Source organism: Bombus vancouverensis, chromosome 8, assembly GCF_051014615.1.
Source record: "Bombus vancouverensis nearcticus chromosome 8, iyBomVanc1_principal, whole genome shotgun sequence".
In the NCBI taxonomy this organism is placed as follows: Eukaryota; Metazoa; Arthropoda; class Insecta; order Hymenoptera; family Apidae; genus Bombus; species Bombus vancouverensis.
In genome coordinates, this window is record NC_134918.1 from 8499498 (window position 1) to 8514117 (window position 14620).

The 14620-nt window shown below is 39.4% G+C and overlaps 1 protein-coding gene across 4 annotated transcripts; it reads right to left on the reverse strand.

Moving 5' to 3' along the window:
- Positions 1–3: 3 nt before the first annotated feature.
- LOC117162655 (uncharacterized) lies at positions 4–14405 on the reverse strand. 4 transcript variants are annotated; one of them, XM_033344476.2, is made up of 16 exons: positions 13134–13336; positions 11059–11336; positions 10831–10932; positions 7626–8471; positions 7019–7412; positions 6166–6518; positions 4882–5313; positions 4303–4476; positions 4006–4212; positions 3408–3659; positions 3038–3324; positions 2676–2778; positions 2340–2528; positions 1928–2252; positions 1209–1732; positions 4–626 (listed from the first exon to the last, which is right to left on the reverse strand). In XM_033344476.2, the coding sequence occupies exons 2-16, from the start codon at positions 11236–11238 to the stop codon at positions 531–533; spliced, it is 4464 nt and encodes a 1487-aa protein (XP_033200367.2). In that variant the 5' UTR covers positions 11239–11336; positions 13134–13336; the 3' UTR covers positions 4–530. The 4 variants fall into 4 exon arrangements, with proteins under 4 accessions (XP_033200367.2, XP_033200366.2, XP_033200365.2 ...); XM_033344475.2 differs by lacking the exon at positions 13134–13336 and adding an exon at positions 14281–14405 and having other exon boundaries at positions 1209–2252; XM_033344474.2 differs by having other exon boundaries at positions 1209–2252; positions 13134–13354.
- Positions 14406–14620: the final 215 nt, after the last annotated feature.

Sequence of the window (14620 nt, forward strand, 5' to 3'; positions counted from 1 at the left end):
ATCTGGCTTTTTCAAGGAATCTTTATTTATACAGTGAAATTAGTAGGTACAATTTGTAGAAGGTACAAAACAGGAACGGATTCCAGAATGATCACATACAGAATCTCGGTTAGGAACAACGAGACGTTATTTACATCGATAAATTCATGGTACATTGATAATAAAAATATTGGAGCATGAAAAAAGAGAAAAAGGAAGTTTAGTAGAAATATTCGTATCGATAGCTTTGAATCACAATGATATGTTTCAAAGTCTTTTCTTAAATTACGAAGACAAGTTACATTTCGTACGTAGATTTAATCATTAGACGAGACGACACGTTTTGTTCGTGAAAAATACGAATCTTTTTTTTTTTTTAATATATAGGATGAGCCCAAAAAGATAAAATCATCCTAAAATTATATAATTCCTCTTGGAAACGAGAGCCGACACGTTTTTCGAGACGAGACTCAAACAAGCGTGTTCTTCACGTTTCTGTGCACGACGGAAATAAACGCGACGTAAACGAACGATTAAAAATTGTAGGCGTCTCAAGACGTGTTATCGGGTGGTGGTTCGTTAGGAACGCCACTCGAGTCGAGCTTCTCGGTATTTTTGGCGTCCTCGGTGGTCGATGATTCAGGTACCTGAACAATAACACAGTCATGAAATACGTCGTTCTGTAACTTATTATTAAATATATCATACCAGTAAGCATACTATTATCAAGTATGTAGTATGTGAATGGTAAAAATAGAATAGCAGACGTAAAAGGCAGTAGAATATTTCAATTTGCTAAATTATTAGTTAATATACCGATATGTATTTTTGAAATTATTAAGATACACTAAGACGAAGAAGTAACGACAGTAAAAAGTTTAAAAAATGGATTATATAAACGAAATATTTAGTATTCCGCGAATAAAATTCAAAACAACGGACAAAAAAATAAGGATAAGGAAAAATTGTTCTTAAAAGAAAACAATAAATTTGAAGTAAAGAACCTGCTACTGTCAGACTGCGATGACATCGCACGTAAATATCAAACCCACGACCACAGTCACTTTTAATAGAACGTTACGCGCGAAACCCACCAATGAATTATCGTCTCGTGAACTCAAAGACTACACGACACGTGCCAAAAACTTGGAACCACGTATTCCATTCACCAGCAAACACAGGAAGCTCACAGGCTAAAATATCTTCTACAATATATGAAACATCCATACCTGACGAGGTAGATCCGACAAAGTAGTCCCTAACCTTCGACTAGGTAGGACATCAGGCATGGGAGGAGGAACAGGCGGTTCCCCATAGACTTCATGAAGTTCCTCTAACCTAGTACTCAACGCAGAACCTCTTCTATTGGTCGCACTCATCTTATTCATCAACCATTTCGCCTGCTCTTCCAACCTTTTCAACCTATCTTCCCTGGCAGCTAAAGCTTCTTCCGGTGTCCTACTCTTTGCACCAGGAACCTTCTTGTCTTCCTGTTTCCCAGATCCACCAGCTTCTGCCGAACTCGCGTCTCGTTTTCCAATTTCACCTGGTGAACTCGACGAAGCAGATTCTGTCGTGGCAAACTCTTTGACAGTTTCTATGCTCGACGAAGAGCCCACAGAAACGTTATCCGAATCGACAACGCTTTCCATTGGTTTGGTGGGTCGCTTTTCCTTAGAGCCCACCATGTCCTCGCTTGTCGGCGTGTCGAAAGACGAGGAAACTTGTCCGTTTGACAACGACGCGCCGAAAACTGGAGCAAAAAATCGATTAGATGGACCGACGATCAAGGGATCGCTGAATTGGACGTTTTTCACGGTCGAAGGTGCCACGCTGGACGGAGGAAAGGGCCCGATAGAGAACACAGGCTGTGTGTTGGCTACACTGGTTGCACTAGGTACATAGGATGTGGACAATTTTGAGGAGTCTTCGTTCTTTTCTTTCTCACCGTCCGTATTCGTCGTGCTTCGAGCATCTTCCATTGCGATTGACGACGATCCACTGTGAGTTTGTACTGGAGCATTGAGACTGAAAGCTTTGTTGACGTCTTTCACGATGACTCCTTCAGGCTCTGGAAGACTTGTAGACCAAGATTCGATGGTTGGTACCATATGATCACCCTTGATGTCTTCTATAACATTTTCATCGTTTGCAGCTTCGAAGGTTGCTGACGTCACGTTTATACTGCTCTCGATTCCTATGAGATTCTGGATGACGTTTGTCAGAGCCTGGTCCAGGGGATTTAGCGATTCTTGTGGACTTCCTGGGATCAACTATCGAAGAAGAGAAGTCTTGAGTACTTTGCGATTGTTAGTGAGTTTGGATTTAACAGAAAATGTATTGAATGTTTGTTAACTTACTGGTGACTCGTTTGTAGATTCAGCATTTAGAGTTGCCTCCGCGACTTCGGTCTCGTCTAGCTCCGCTTCTGTTTCTGGAGTAGGCGTTCGTTGCTCCAGTGTCGCTGAGGAACCTGTCTTTGGCTCGGATAGCTCGGTGTCAGTCGGTTGCTCTGATTCTGTGTCTGGTGTTGGTGCTCGAGGACTCTCCTAAAGATGCATTTTTCGTTATGTGTATATCGTACATTTTTGTTACATGTAAAATTTCAGTATTTGAACGAATATCTAATATATTTGTATGATATAAAAAATTGCAAGATTCTAGTAGGCGTTAAAGATAATCGAATTATTAGTAACCTTTCGCGGTCTTCTGCGTGGACCTAATCTAATCCTTCCTTCCACGGCATTGTCTTCTTCGTCGGTATCATCCCCTCGTTCGTCGCTGAACCCACTTTCCGCACTGTATCGAAGAATTGATAAGAGTTGATTAATTAATATTTAATTTAATTAATAAGAGTTCACCGATATGAAGATTATAATTGGAAACTTATATTCTTATTCTATATTAGACGTGTAAATTAGTTGGAGGCATTCGTAGACTGAAATATTTTGCTATCTTACAACAATTCCAAAGAAACCACATCTATAACTTCGCTTAACGTCGTCGAACGATAGAAATTACTTTAATGAATTACATTCATATTGTTTCTGTAAATTACCTATTGTTGAAAGAATCGTGAGAAGCCAGAGCTTTTCTGGCTGCAAACTCTCTTCTCAAACTTCTCCACTCTAATTCCGTGTTCGTGTTCTTCTGTCTAGCGGATTCCCATTTTTCGCGGCAGTATTCCAATTCCTGCTTCAATTCTTGTAACATTTTTCGCTTCTGCTGCAACTCGTATCGAAGAATCTTCTCGTGCGTGTGCAACTGATGATGTTGTGCTTGCATTCGATCGACTATCGTCCAGGTTTTGCTTAATTCCGCCGACACCGTCGATAATCGCTTTTCCTAGAGACGTATGCGAGAATTAATTAAAAAAACTGTTTTGTAAGACGATAGAGAGAAGGAAAGGTGAGATTCTTATTTGTTACCTGTTCACCGAGTTTGCATTCTAAATGAACGTTCAACTGTTTCATTCGATTCATCTCCTTCTCCAAGTGTTTCTTTTCCAATATTAATTCTTTCAGGCGAATATACGTTTTGCTGACTGAAATCACCAATCTGGGACCAGCTGGAGTGTCGACTGATTTGTAACAGATATTGGGGTCAGAAGAGGATGCCGCTGAAGCGGACGGAGCACATTCTGCGTGACAGCTCAGCAACTCCAATAAGACACGCCAAACCTGAGACAGACAATATCTCATCATTAGATTGCGAATCTTTATGCGAGTTTATATTTTTATGAATATATCTACTCTGAATATCTTACGTATTTTCTATTTTTTCTATTTTTAAATCATAATCACATTTAATCCTTTCGAAACAGATTTTTCTTCGAAAAATACGATAATATAATGATATGAATCATAATATATTCAAATTTGAAAAAAATGGATCAAATATAATTTACCAAACGAGATGTACAGTTAGGTCACGTCTCAGTGATACGAGGAGGATTCTAACGATCCTGCGAAAGGATTAAATTGCTCGTAAATATTTGAAAGAGGAAATGAAATTTGTAATTCTTACTTTAGGTAGATTGTGAGCTATGTCTTCTTGTTGTAAGTCATCTTCCTTTTTCTCTGCTTCGACCTCGGTTCCGTTCTCTCCGTCAGCGCGTTTCTGGGACGGTTTGCTGCCCTCGACTTGCTCGATTAAATCGAGAAGAAGCTTGGGAAGCGCGGCGGCCTCGGTGCCTTCCTCTCTCGCCATGTTGCAGATCAGGTCGTGATTCTCCTGTTAAAATTTCAAAATAACCAAAATCCACAACAGGTATGGGCAAAAGCGTGGTCAGTTTTAGGAAAACATATCATAATTCTCCAATACCTGAAGTAACTGAGTCAATCGATCGAGATCCATGTCGGCAGAGGTAGCACCCAACAGCATCTGCGTAAACAGGCTATTAATCAGAGACATCTGATTTTGAAGATCTCTGCAGTCCGCTTTGGTGAGTCCCAATTGCGACTCCAAATTTGATATTTCCGTATCCTGCGTGTCGATCTGTCCCAAACACATAGAGAAAACTACATCTGAAACGTGCGTTCTATCACAAGAAAAGACATATTTCGAATATTATTCTAGAATATCACATTTTCCATTCAATTATTCGAATAACAGAAAGTTAACGATGACTGTCCTATAAAAAAAAATAAAAAAGAAAATTGGGGTGACTTTCTACCACATGGAAACTCACTGCCCAAGTATTTTTTACCTTAAAAATTCCTGTATCACTAAATTTAGTTTCATTCGACTTTAAGAAAATTCAAGTCGATATTTTTAGTGCTTTCTGCAAAAGATGTTCCTAATACTTAACGTAGCGGACTCTGCATCATGCTATTGCATGAGTATCGATTTATAAACTTAAATGATTTTATAAATAAATTAGATAACTTATAGACTTAATACCTTCTCGTCAGCCTTCTTTAGATCCTCCTCCAAGCACTCGCACTTTTTCAACGAGTGATCCAATCTGACCCTGGTTTCAGCTAACTCTCTCACTGCCGTCTCCTTCAGTTCGTTCAGCACTTTCAGCCTCTCGTTGTAGAGGCTCTTCAAGCTATTGATATTCTCCAGCTGACGTTCGCACTCCAGGCCAACGTCGTCCTTCTGTTCTAAGAAGCTTCTGTCCCCAAGTTGCAGCAGAATCTCTGCTAGATGGTCCTTCAGATCGTTGGCAGCACGTTCCCTGAAGTAAACGGCCTCTCGTGACCGGTTGGTTATATCCGACAAGCAACGGATGCGGTACCGATGCTGATCCGGTTCAGTCTCCAAATGGTATCGCAGATCGTCCACCTTGTCCATTTGAATGCGAATGTCGTTCCTCAGCTCGTCGGATATCTGATGCGAGAAAGCGAAATTTTACAATTTAGATCATTTGATATTTGTAGAGGTAAGTTTGCAACTTTTCGATAATTAGGAAAGCCAAGTTTGTATTATTAATTGCGAAAGTTCATTAACAAGGGAAGTTTCAGAAATGATTTTGAAAATACCTACTTTGTTAATAATTATAGGAATGAAATTCGATTTATAAGTTTCTGGAGGTTTGAGGAAGGTAAAAGTTTCGAAAGTAATTTGGCGAATAATATTTCGATATTTATGAGACCGCAAATTTTGGCGTTCGATGTTGAGATAAGTTGCAGAAATAATTTCGGAGATATTTTGCCAATATTTATGAGGGTAAAATGTGGGTCATAAACTTGAGCGTTACATAAACTCGACGTTAACGGAAAATTTCGGAAGCAGTTTTGGAGGTAAGTTTTCGATGTTTCTAATGAAGTTTGGTTCGTGGAACAAACTTTTTATTTTCTTTAAAACGCTACAGATAACGCTAGAGGACAAAACTATAGAAATTTCAAAACCTCCAATTAATAGAAATCTTCGACTGACCATTTTTATCAACAAAGGTCGTTTTAAAATTAGTTGATCGTGGGAATCTAAGCGTTTAGCTACTCTGTAGGTTAAACTGTCTCTTTGTTCCATTCTGTTTCGTTCTGTTTGCTTGCCTCCACGAGAAGTTTGTTTTTAAAGCGAAAGGTGTAAACTTGCCGGCACGTGCTTTCTGTCTTAACTAGATTTGAAAACAACTTACAAAGGACCGATTTCAAGCGACCGACTTTGTTCCAATTTTAATCAGCATAGAACCCTTCATTTTCTACTCTATTATAAATAGAATACGAAAGAAAAGTTTACTTTTAAAATGCTCGTTAGTCGTTGAGCTTCTAGACGTTGCGCGGCCAATTCGTGTTCGCTTGCTCTCTGATCTTTCTCTCTAGACTTCTTCAATCTGTCATTTGCCGCGATTGTTTGAGCTTGTTCGTCTTTCTGCGCGGACCTTAAAAGATCCAACATCCTCGAAGTTTCCGAATGAGCTTCCTTCTCCGCGTCTAATTCTCGTCTAAGCCGCTCCATTTCCGACGAAACTGCTGCTATTGCTCTTTGCCTTGCCTCCCTCTTCATGATTAATTCCTTTTTGAAATCTTCGATGTTCGTCGTGCGATCGACAGGCGGACTTTCTTGCGGATCGTCTATCGATTCGATTGGACCTGTTTGAAGTAAAGTGATCGTATGATAGTTTAAACAATCGCAACACATTCAGTTTTCCTTCGCCTCTTTATTAAGAGAATTTTTATGTCTTAAGAGCAATCGGGGCAAAGTTTATCAATCTATTATTATTTTGAATACAAAAGCACACGAATTTCTCTTTAAAATTAAATACATATATTATGCGTATTAACGAAGATAATAACTTCTCTATTGTGTATTTATTTCTGAAAAAATTATTGTTGGAACCTAGAGTATCATATGTCTTTTTGTAAAAATATAAAAAGTATGTATTACCAATAATTGGCGAAAATGATGTTTCCATACGATCTAAACAAAATTGTATCCTTTGGAAGGGTTAGTTACGAAGATATAATGATTCCTCTTACATCTATTTTACCATATTCCTAAGTCATATTTACTTCGTACAAAAAAAAGCTTTATTCCTGCCAACATCGTAGTTGATATTAATTATAGTTTTAATCTCACTAGCTGAACGTACCAACGTCTTCCTTCAGATCGTCATCATCCTCGCCCTTTCTCTCAGTCTTGATAGTCTCCTTCAGTCTTTGAATCTCGTCCAAAGCGTCCTCGAGAGCCTTTATCTGCTTCTTCTTATCGGATATCTCTTCCGACAGCTGTGCTTTTAATTCCGAAGACCTCTGGCTCTCGATATTTATGATTTCCTCCTTTTCCAGCAACGACTTCTGCAGATCTTGCTCGAGACTGGAGATCTTCGCTTCGGCAGTGCCCTTTAACACGTTAAAGTTATCGATTTCCTTCAACAATCTCTCCGTTTCCTTTGTAGCGACGTCGAACTTTGTCATTAAATTTTCGTACTCTTGTCCGCGCTCTTCCAACCTCGATTCTACTTCCTCGTGTTGCGTTTTTGCTTCCTATAAAATAATCATCGCTCTTATTTTCGATAAATTCGATGAATAAATACTCGTTGCATTTCTGCATGATTACAGTTTCTAGAAATATATTGCAACACACTATCTACATAAACTACAAAAATGAGATCAAATATTTTGACAAGTATTTTAAACAAATTAAATTAAAAAAATTCGGTCAAGTCTCCAAAAATGAAGAAACACGAGCAAACTCACCTTGTAAGCCTTCGTCAGCTTCCTCACTATCGCCTTCTCCTCTGTCAGCTCTTTCACCAGCCTCTCGTTCTCACATTGATACTCTGATCGCTCAGCCATCAGTCTTTCGACTTCCTTCAACAACCTCGTCACTTCTTTCTTATCTACACTCTGTTCCACTTCATCCTCTAATCTACCTTCTCTCGCTTCAACCTTCGATTTCTTTAAATGCAAATTCGAACGATCACCATCGTTCCACTTGGAGCTTCTAACATCTTCCTCAACGTACGCGACGCTTACTCTAGAAACAGTCTTTGCTCGAGCCTCGTCCACTTGCGTTTTAAATTCGTGTTCAGGTACTTCAATGCTATTTGGAAGCCTATCACACAGATCATCGATTGTCTGTCGACAATTCGAGTCTTGAATCTCCTTTGAATCACAGATACTCGTAGAACTTTGTCTTTCGTCTTCTCTATCGAATCCTCGAGTCTTCACCACCGTCTCCAGCCTTTCTATCCTCGAACGAATCTTCCTTAAGAGGCTTTCCAATCTCTCGATCCTAATCTCCATCCTACGCCTTTCATCTTCATCTTCGTCATCTCTTTCATCGTCCATCGTCAGTCTCTTCCTCAAAGCTTCGTCCAGCGCTTCCGAAGAAACCACTCGTCTTCTCAGTTCCCTTTCTCTCGATAACTCCATGTACAGTGCCTCCAAATTGGCCAAAGTCGCCGTGTTCGCGGAAGCCAGCTGCTGATTGGCCATAGCAAGCTGCGAGATCACCTCCATAGCCTTTTGATTCTGCTGAGAGAACGAAGGGCTATGTTCCTCGGCCGTCTGCCAACCTGTCATCTGCGCCGCGTACGTCAACTGCAATATAAATAAGTGGACTAATTTCAGAGACGTTAATTGAACCGAGCCGATCGACGATCGGAATTCTGGTTCAAGGAATGGTTACGCGGACCAGCCTGTTGCTTTCTTTGCATTGCGTTCTACAGACTTGCGTCACGATATTACGTCCGTTTCGATAGTAAACGAAGGGAAAGATAGGAACGACAGAAACTAGGAATTAGGTAAATTTTGAAAAAATAAATTAAACAAATCTTGAACGCGTGAACAGTTGTCTTAAAGATATGATAAATGTTAAAGATTATTCCACTGAATATCCAAGCTTATTAATACGACGTATAATTGATTGCTAAAGCATCCTTGTGATTGTTGCGAAATATGTACATACTCGCGTTAAAAGTCTCATAACTTCTACGTACATTCTCAAATCTGTTTCAAACTTTTCCAGCGCAATGATGATAATCAATGTGCCTGGTTACAATACCATTGACATTTCTTAAATATCAAAATGCCCGACAGCCACTGTAACCCTAGTTCAAACGCTATTAATCATTTCCTTTAAATCCTCTGCAAAACGAATACTCGATACCAATAAATCTTGGCGATCAAGAGGAGCAACAGATTCTACGCTGTGGAAGAACTTACGCGTAAACAGTAGCAGCGGATGCCAAGAGAATTCGACTATATATTCTTAGCCTTTCTTGAGTCTGATTAAAATTCTGCAGCTCCTTGAGGACCGCGTATCCATGCAATCGTTACAAAAAAGACTGTTCTTACGACGGATCGTCGACGAGCTTCTGCAAGCTCGATCCACGTCGAACGATCTACGAGAATGTACTGGCACGAGGCTTAGGACGTTCGCCGAAGAAGCTCGAGACACGAGGGGCACGTGATCGCGATCGATGCCTGCGAACCCGACGCGCCACGGTGGCCGTGACTCAGCGTGTTCTCCCGAAATCATGAGGAGCCACGAGCTTTTTGGAGACCCGCCAGATTTCCCACGAAACAAAAGAGCGCGTCTGGGAAAATCTCTTGTCGACATCTACGTCGCCGATGACCTCTGAACAAAAGCTTTCGCGTTTTTCTATTGCGTTTTCCGATTATTCGGAACGTGTACGCTATTGGCGAATGTTCGAATTGGCTGTGTGTTTTAGAATTTCGCTAATTTCGAGAAGACTTTGAACGTTATAGAACTGTATAGTTTAGAAGGAGAATTTCAAAGGAGATTTCGAAAATTTCGGAGAATTTCAGGCAGAAAGTTAACTTTGGATTTTGCTACCGTGAAGATGATTTTAAACATTGATCATCGAAAGCAAAGTAATTTGACGAAGTCAGAATGAAAGTACACTACTGATCGGATGTTTGAAATTATTACGTGATTCGTAGAATTTACAGTTTAAAAGAGGAAGTTGATTTAGAACGTTGTTAGTTTAGAGAAGTCTTTAAACGTTAGATTTATTATCTCGAAGTGACGGCAGATCTGCCAAAGCAATGAAAATGATCAATTCGTAATTTTTCATAGGTTTATGTGTATTTTTTCATGTATCTTTCATTTCAATTTCTTTGGTACAAGCTTTACATTTCATTCGTCGGTAGTTCCAATGTCAATAAGAAAATTGGCCGACGAATCAGCAAAGATACTTTTGAAACGCTTCGGCATTAATTCTCGAGATGCGACCAAGATCGGGGAATTTTGTTTCTAGGAATATTTGCAAAATGGTCTGAGTGGGCCTATAGCCCGGTTTTATTGGTGTTTTTAATAGGAAGTGATGTAAGAAGTATTACTGTATCTGAAAGATCTTCTTTCACGTCGAGACAATCGGAACCTGTGAATCATGCTGCCGAAGATGAAAGTTGAGTCATAAAGAGAAGATAAGTACTGGAAATAAAAGAAATACGAGACGTGAAGGTGGTGTGCACATTTCTCCATTGAACTGCCCTTTCGAATTCACAAATGGAAAATCACAAGTTCGTTCGATCAAGTATCTGCCTTAATATTACATTTGCAACCAAGAATATCCATATACGTACGTGTATATCGATCATACAGTCTTCCAAAGAATGAATTAGGTGATTTATTAGAAAATTAGTCAACTGAAAATGCACGAACAACCATTGCCTCCACCCTGGACAAATTCCAAACTTCTTTTGTACTTCTCTTTTAATTCTACTCCGACGCAAATGGGATTCTCCTAAGTATCTTATTTATGAACTTGTTTACGTTCTACTTTCTACTTACGATATCTATCTTCCGTTGGGTCCTGGAATTTCCGGTGCACCGAATCCACAAAGATTCATCACGGACGACGATATATTTTCGCGAGCCAACTGTCTACAGCTATTCTGTTTAACTGCAGCCTAAGATAAAAACTTCGCTTACCAAAGTTTCTCGTCGTGGGGATCGCAAGTTCGACAAACTCGGTGCTGATGGTCTTTGACTGGAACGTTCTTCGCCTCTGAAGGTCGCGTAAGGACTTGGACCCTGCAAAATTCCACGGAATTAAAATAAAATCCGATATATAGCAGTGTTTAAAGTATTTTCTCGTGGCTTGTCTCGTCTCGACGTTCCTCGGAAGCTAACACGATAAATATTCGTTTTATATTTAACCTGCGATCGAGGTTCTTCACCCACGTCGAACGCGCTGGTCCTCGTCCTTTGTCGTATATTTTCGTTCGCGTATTCCGGACAGCAGGATTCCTCCGTCCCGTAGACAAACGTCTCCTCGCTTTGTCTCCTCAAATCTGCCGACGAGAACGGTGCGCTGCTACTACTGCCAGCCGCACCCATACTGTACTTATTCTACTAGCAAACGCTAATCTCTTCGTTGACGTCGTGATTTACAAGAGCTTCGTTTGATCTGTTTCGAAATAGAAGCTGCGAGGTGTCTGGAAGCATATTTCAAATCATACAAATCAAAGGTTTGTACATTTTATTAATTGCAGTCTTATCTTCGTTTATTAATTCCATTGGAGTTTATCAAACGATTCTATGATTTTTCAGTCTTTATTATTCTAGGATCTTCGAATGACAGCATGCAGTTTATAGAGTTTTAAGTCGATAGAATCCTAAATATTATTTCTCGTAGAATTATTTTCTCGATGTCTGTCGGTGCTTCTAATTGTTGAGAATTCTGGATTTTCGCGAACGAGGGATTCTACTTGTTCACTCCACGATTCTGTAATTTGTCAAATGAGAATTTTTTAATGCTTCTCTTTACTAAATTTTAACATTCTGTTTCTGTGAAAGCTGTTTCCAATAAAAATTTCTAAACTTTCACAAAATCGAGGTATTGATATCACCTGAACACACGCGAGACCTCATTATTATCATTTACTATAAATGACGCTAATTTTCCGATAACGTTATCAGTTTTACTCCCCGTGGAGTTACGAAACACGAGGACTATATGAAGATAAACGAATCTATTCTTTTAGTTGCCGCTAATATACCAACTCTCGATTAGCTCCGTAGAGTGAGCGAGTTGGCACAGAAGAAAAAAGTCAGACCGGGTCAGCTCGTATTTTTAGAAGACATATCTGTCTAGATCTTTTATTTTAAAATCTACCGTTAGTCTTCCTTAACAAAACGAGCAACAACGAACCACGAAAAGAAGGAAATTTGTAAAAATGTAGTTGTTTCGAATAAAAACAAATGAATCAGAGAACGGAATTTCTCTCCTGTTTCTTTCGATGCTTGAGACTCCATTTTTTCCTTCCTACTGGAGATCAAAGCTACTTCTTTTACGGCAGCGAATCCTCGAACAAGCTTTATGACTCGCGTGCCGCCGAGTCTTCCCTCGCGATACGAGGCGCGATGTAAATATGACTTAAATATAACTCGATCTACGATCGAAAAGCGCCGCGCATTTTCCAACGGAACTAACGAAAACAAAGAGGCAACCAATCTAATTTTTTCAACTTTCCACCATTACACAGCTATTAGCTTGCAATGTACTACAATAAATATGTTACACGTAGATTATTGTAATTAAAGGGATGCGCAATGAAAACTTATACGAATATACAAATAGATACGAACATAACAAACGAAGAACAGAAACTGCGCCAATCCAATTCTTCAAACCTTCCAATACTAACGCTTCAGCTAATAAAACAACTCAATAGTACTATTATTAAACAAATTTACTCTGGCCACATCAAATATCTAACTCATCGGAAAATTTGCTTTTAAAACCAGAAGGAAGCCAAGCAATGTCCACTTTGTTCAAAATGTTATCATATTTCTCAAATTATTCGATTCTGCCAAGAAATTAGTAGGAAAAAGAGAACAAATCACAGACAATCCGGTGCAATTGCCGCAGAAACGATCAACAGAGACAGAACACGGGTCGAAACAAACGTGAACACGAGTCGCAAGTCCGATGCCATAAATACATCATAAATAGATGTACGGAGCGGTTCGGCACGCGATCCAAATTTAGATCCATAAGAACGGTCCGACGTGCCTCATCCAATCTATCGAGTATAATTTAAAAACGTCCACGCGTTTACATGGTACAATCACGAGGGAGTGTTGCGTGAAAGTCGAAGGAAATTGCGAAACGTGAAATAGTATCGAGAGGAAATTCAAATGGCGGACGCGAGACGAACATGTCACTCGGTTGTAGTTTCCGGAGATCGGACGATTTTTAGGATGATTTAGGTTGTCACGAGTGGACTCACCGGTGGTCATCCGAATCGTGGATGGTTCACAGGGTTCGATTTCCTTAGGGTCAACGGCGACACTTGACTACCGTCGCCGCTTGCGGCCAGCGACTCACTTCTCTAAAAATACTGTTTCGAAAGACCGCGTGCGCGAGAACGTCCAAGCGTTCGCTTCGGTTGTCGCGCACGCGCGATTGCCACTTCCGTGTGACGCTAGTCTTCTGATCTAGAAAGCTTTAGCTTCAGTAAACTTCCTGGATCTCTGCGGTGATCGGTTTTTTGGCCCGTGGAACGCCATTAAATTCGCTTAGATGACCCATCTGGTCTCGAAGAACGGTGTTTCGTAGAAATGAGGTATTTGTTAGCATAGGTTTTTGTATTCTCTCTTTTTTTTTCTTTTTCAGTGAGACGGAAATGTGGGTTTCGGAAGTGGCTGTTGCTTTCTTGTTGATATATTTAATTGGTTGTTCGAACTTTTACCAGTTTGGTAGCTGCTAATGTATCGTTTACGATGAGCGGAAAAATCGATACATAGTTGCTTTTTAGTAGAGATTCGTTCTTCGTGAGTATATGCTTTGATAAGAAACCGATAAGAATTTTCTGTTGCTTTCTTATTGATATATTAACGTTTCCAACATTGTTATATATATATTGATATATTAATAGCGACGATTCGTCGTTGAGAGTATACTTTGATATTTATGTGAAGTTTCAATTATGTACCGGAATATATCAAATATTAATATAAGTATCAAGTTTTTATCGTTCAGTGTTGAAACCGGCGAAAAAAAATTGTCTATAAGACTAGAAATATCTACTAGAAATTATGTCGTTCTGTCTACGTCAAAATTATTTGTAGTCGCTTATTAATATATTGTTAACAAATATCTATATTTATGTAAAAATTTCTGTAATTTAATGTTCGAACCAGTGAACAAAAATGATCGATATTATATTATAAATTACATCATCCTAACCATCCAGAAAACCACATAAACAATTATTATTCAATATTTTGCTCACTTCAATTCCTGTGTGACGTCGATAATCGTTTATGTAAACAGCTGTCAAAGAAATAAACAAAATAATGAATGCCAAACAAAATTATTTCTAATTTTACTGAAAATACGGAAATGCGTATTACAATAAGCTTGGTGGTACTTACGTTCGGTGAATTTCCTGGCGTCGTAAATCCACTGAAAGTCCCATGACGACCGTACGAGAGCGGAGTCGAAGGAGAAACTCGAAGATACGAAAACGTGTTGAACCTAACAATAGCGCCGCTCCTATTCTATATTTAGTCAGTTTTTCAAACGTTTCGACGTAGAGGTACACGTGCTCGCGGACAGAAGCGCCTCAACTTCCTGCACATTTTCCTGTCACATTAGCGTTGAGATACTATAAAAAAAGTCAAGCTGCAAATAATCCTGAAATATATTAAACTCGCTTCATTGGCAATTGCAACGAAAACAATAGCGTTGGAAGATTACGAAATAGAGTACTAG

What these genes read in the sequence shown, in the direction of transcription:
- LOC117162655 (XM_033344475.2), bottom strand. Translation starts at nt 11,238, where the DNA reads ATGGGTGCGGCTGGCAGTAGTAGCAGCGCACCGTTCTCGTCGGCAGAT. An exon ending in GTGAAGAACCTCGATCGCAG is followed by an intron (nt 10,933 to 11,058) that starts GTTAAATATAAA and finishes GGAATTTTGCAG; the next exon opens with GGTCCAAGTCCTTACGCGAC. An exon ending in AATGCAAACTCGGTGAACAG is followed by an intron (nt 3,325 to 3,407) that starts GTAACAAATAAG and finishes ATACGTCTCTAG; the next exon opens with GAAAAGCGATTATCGACGGT.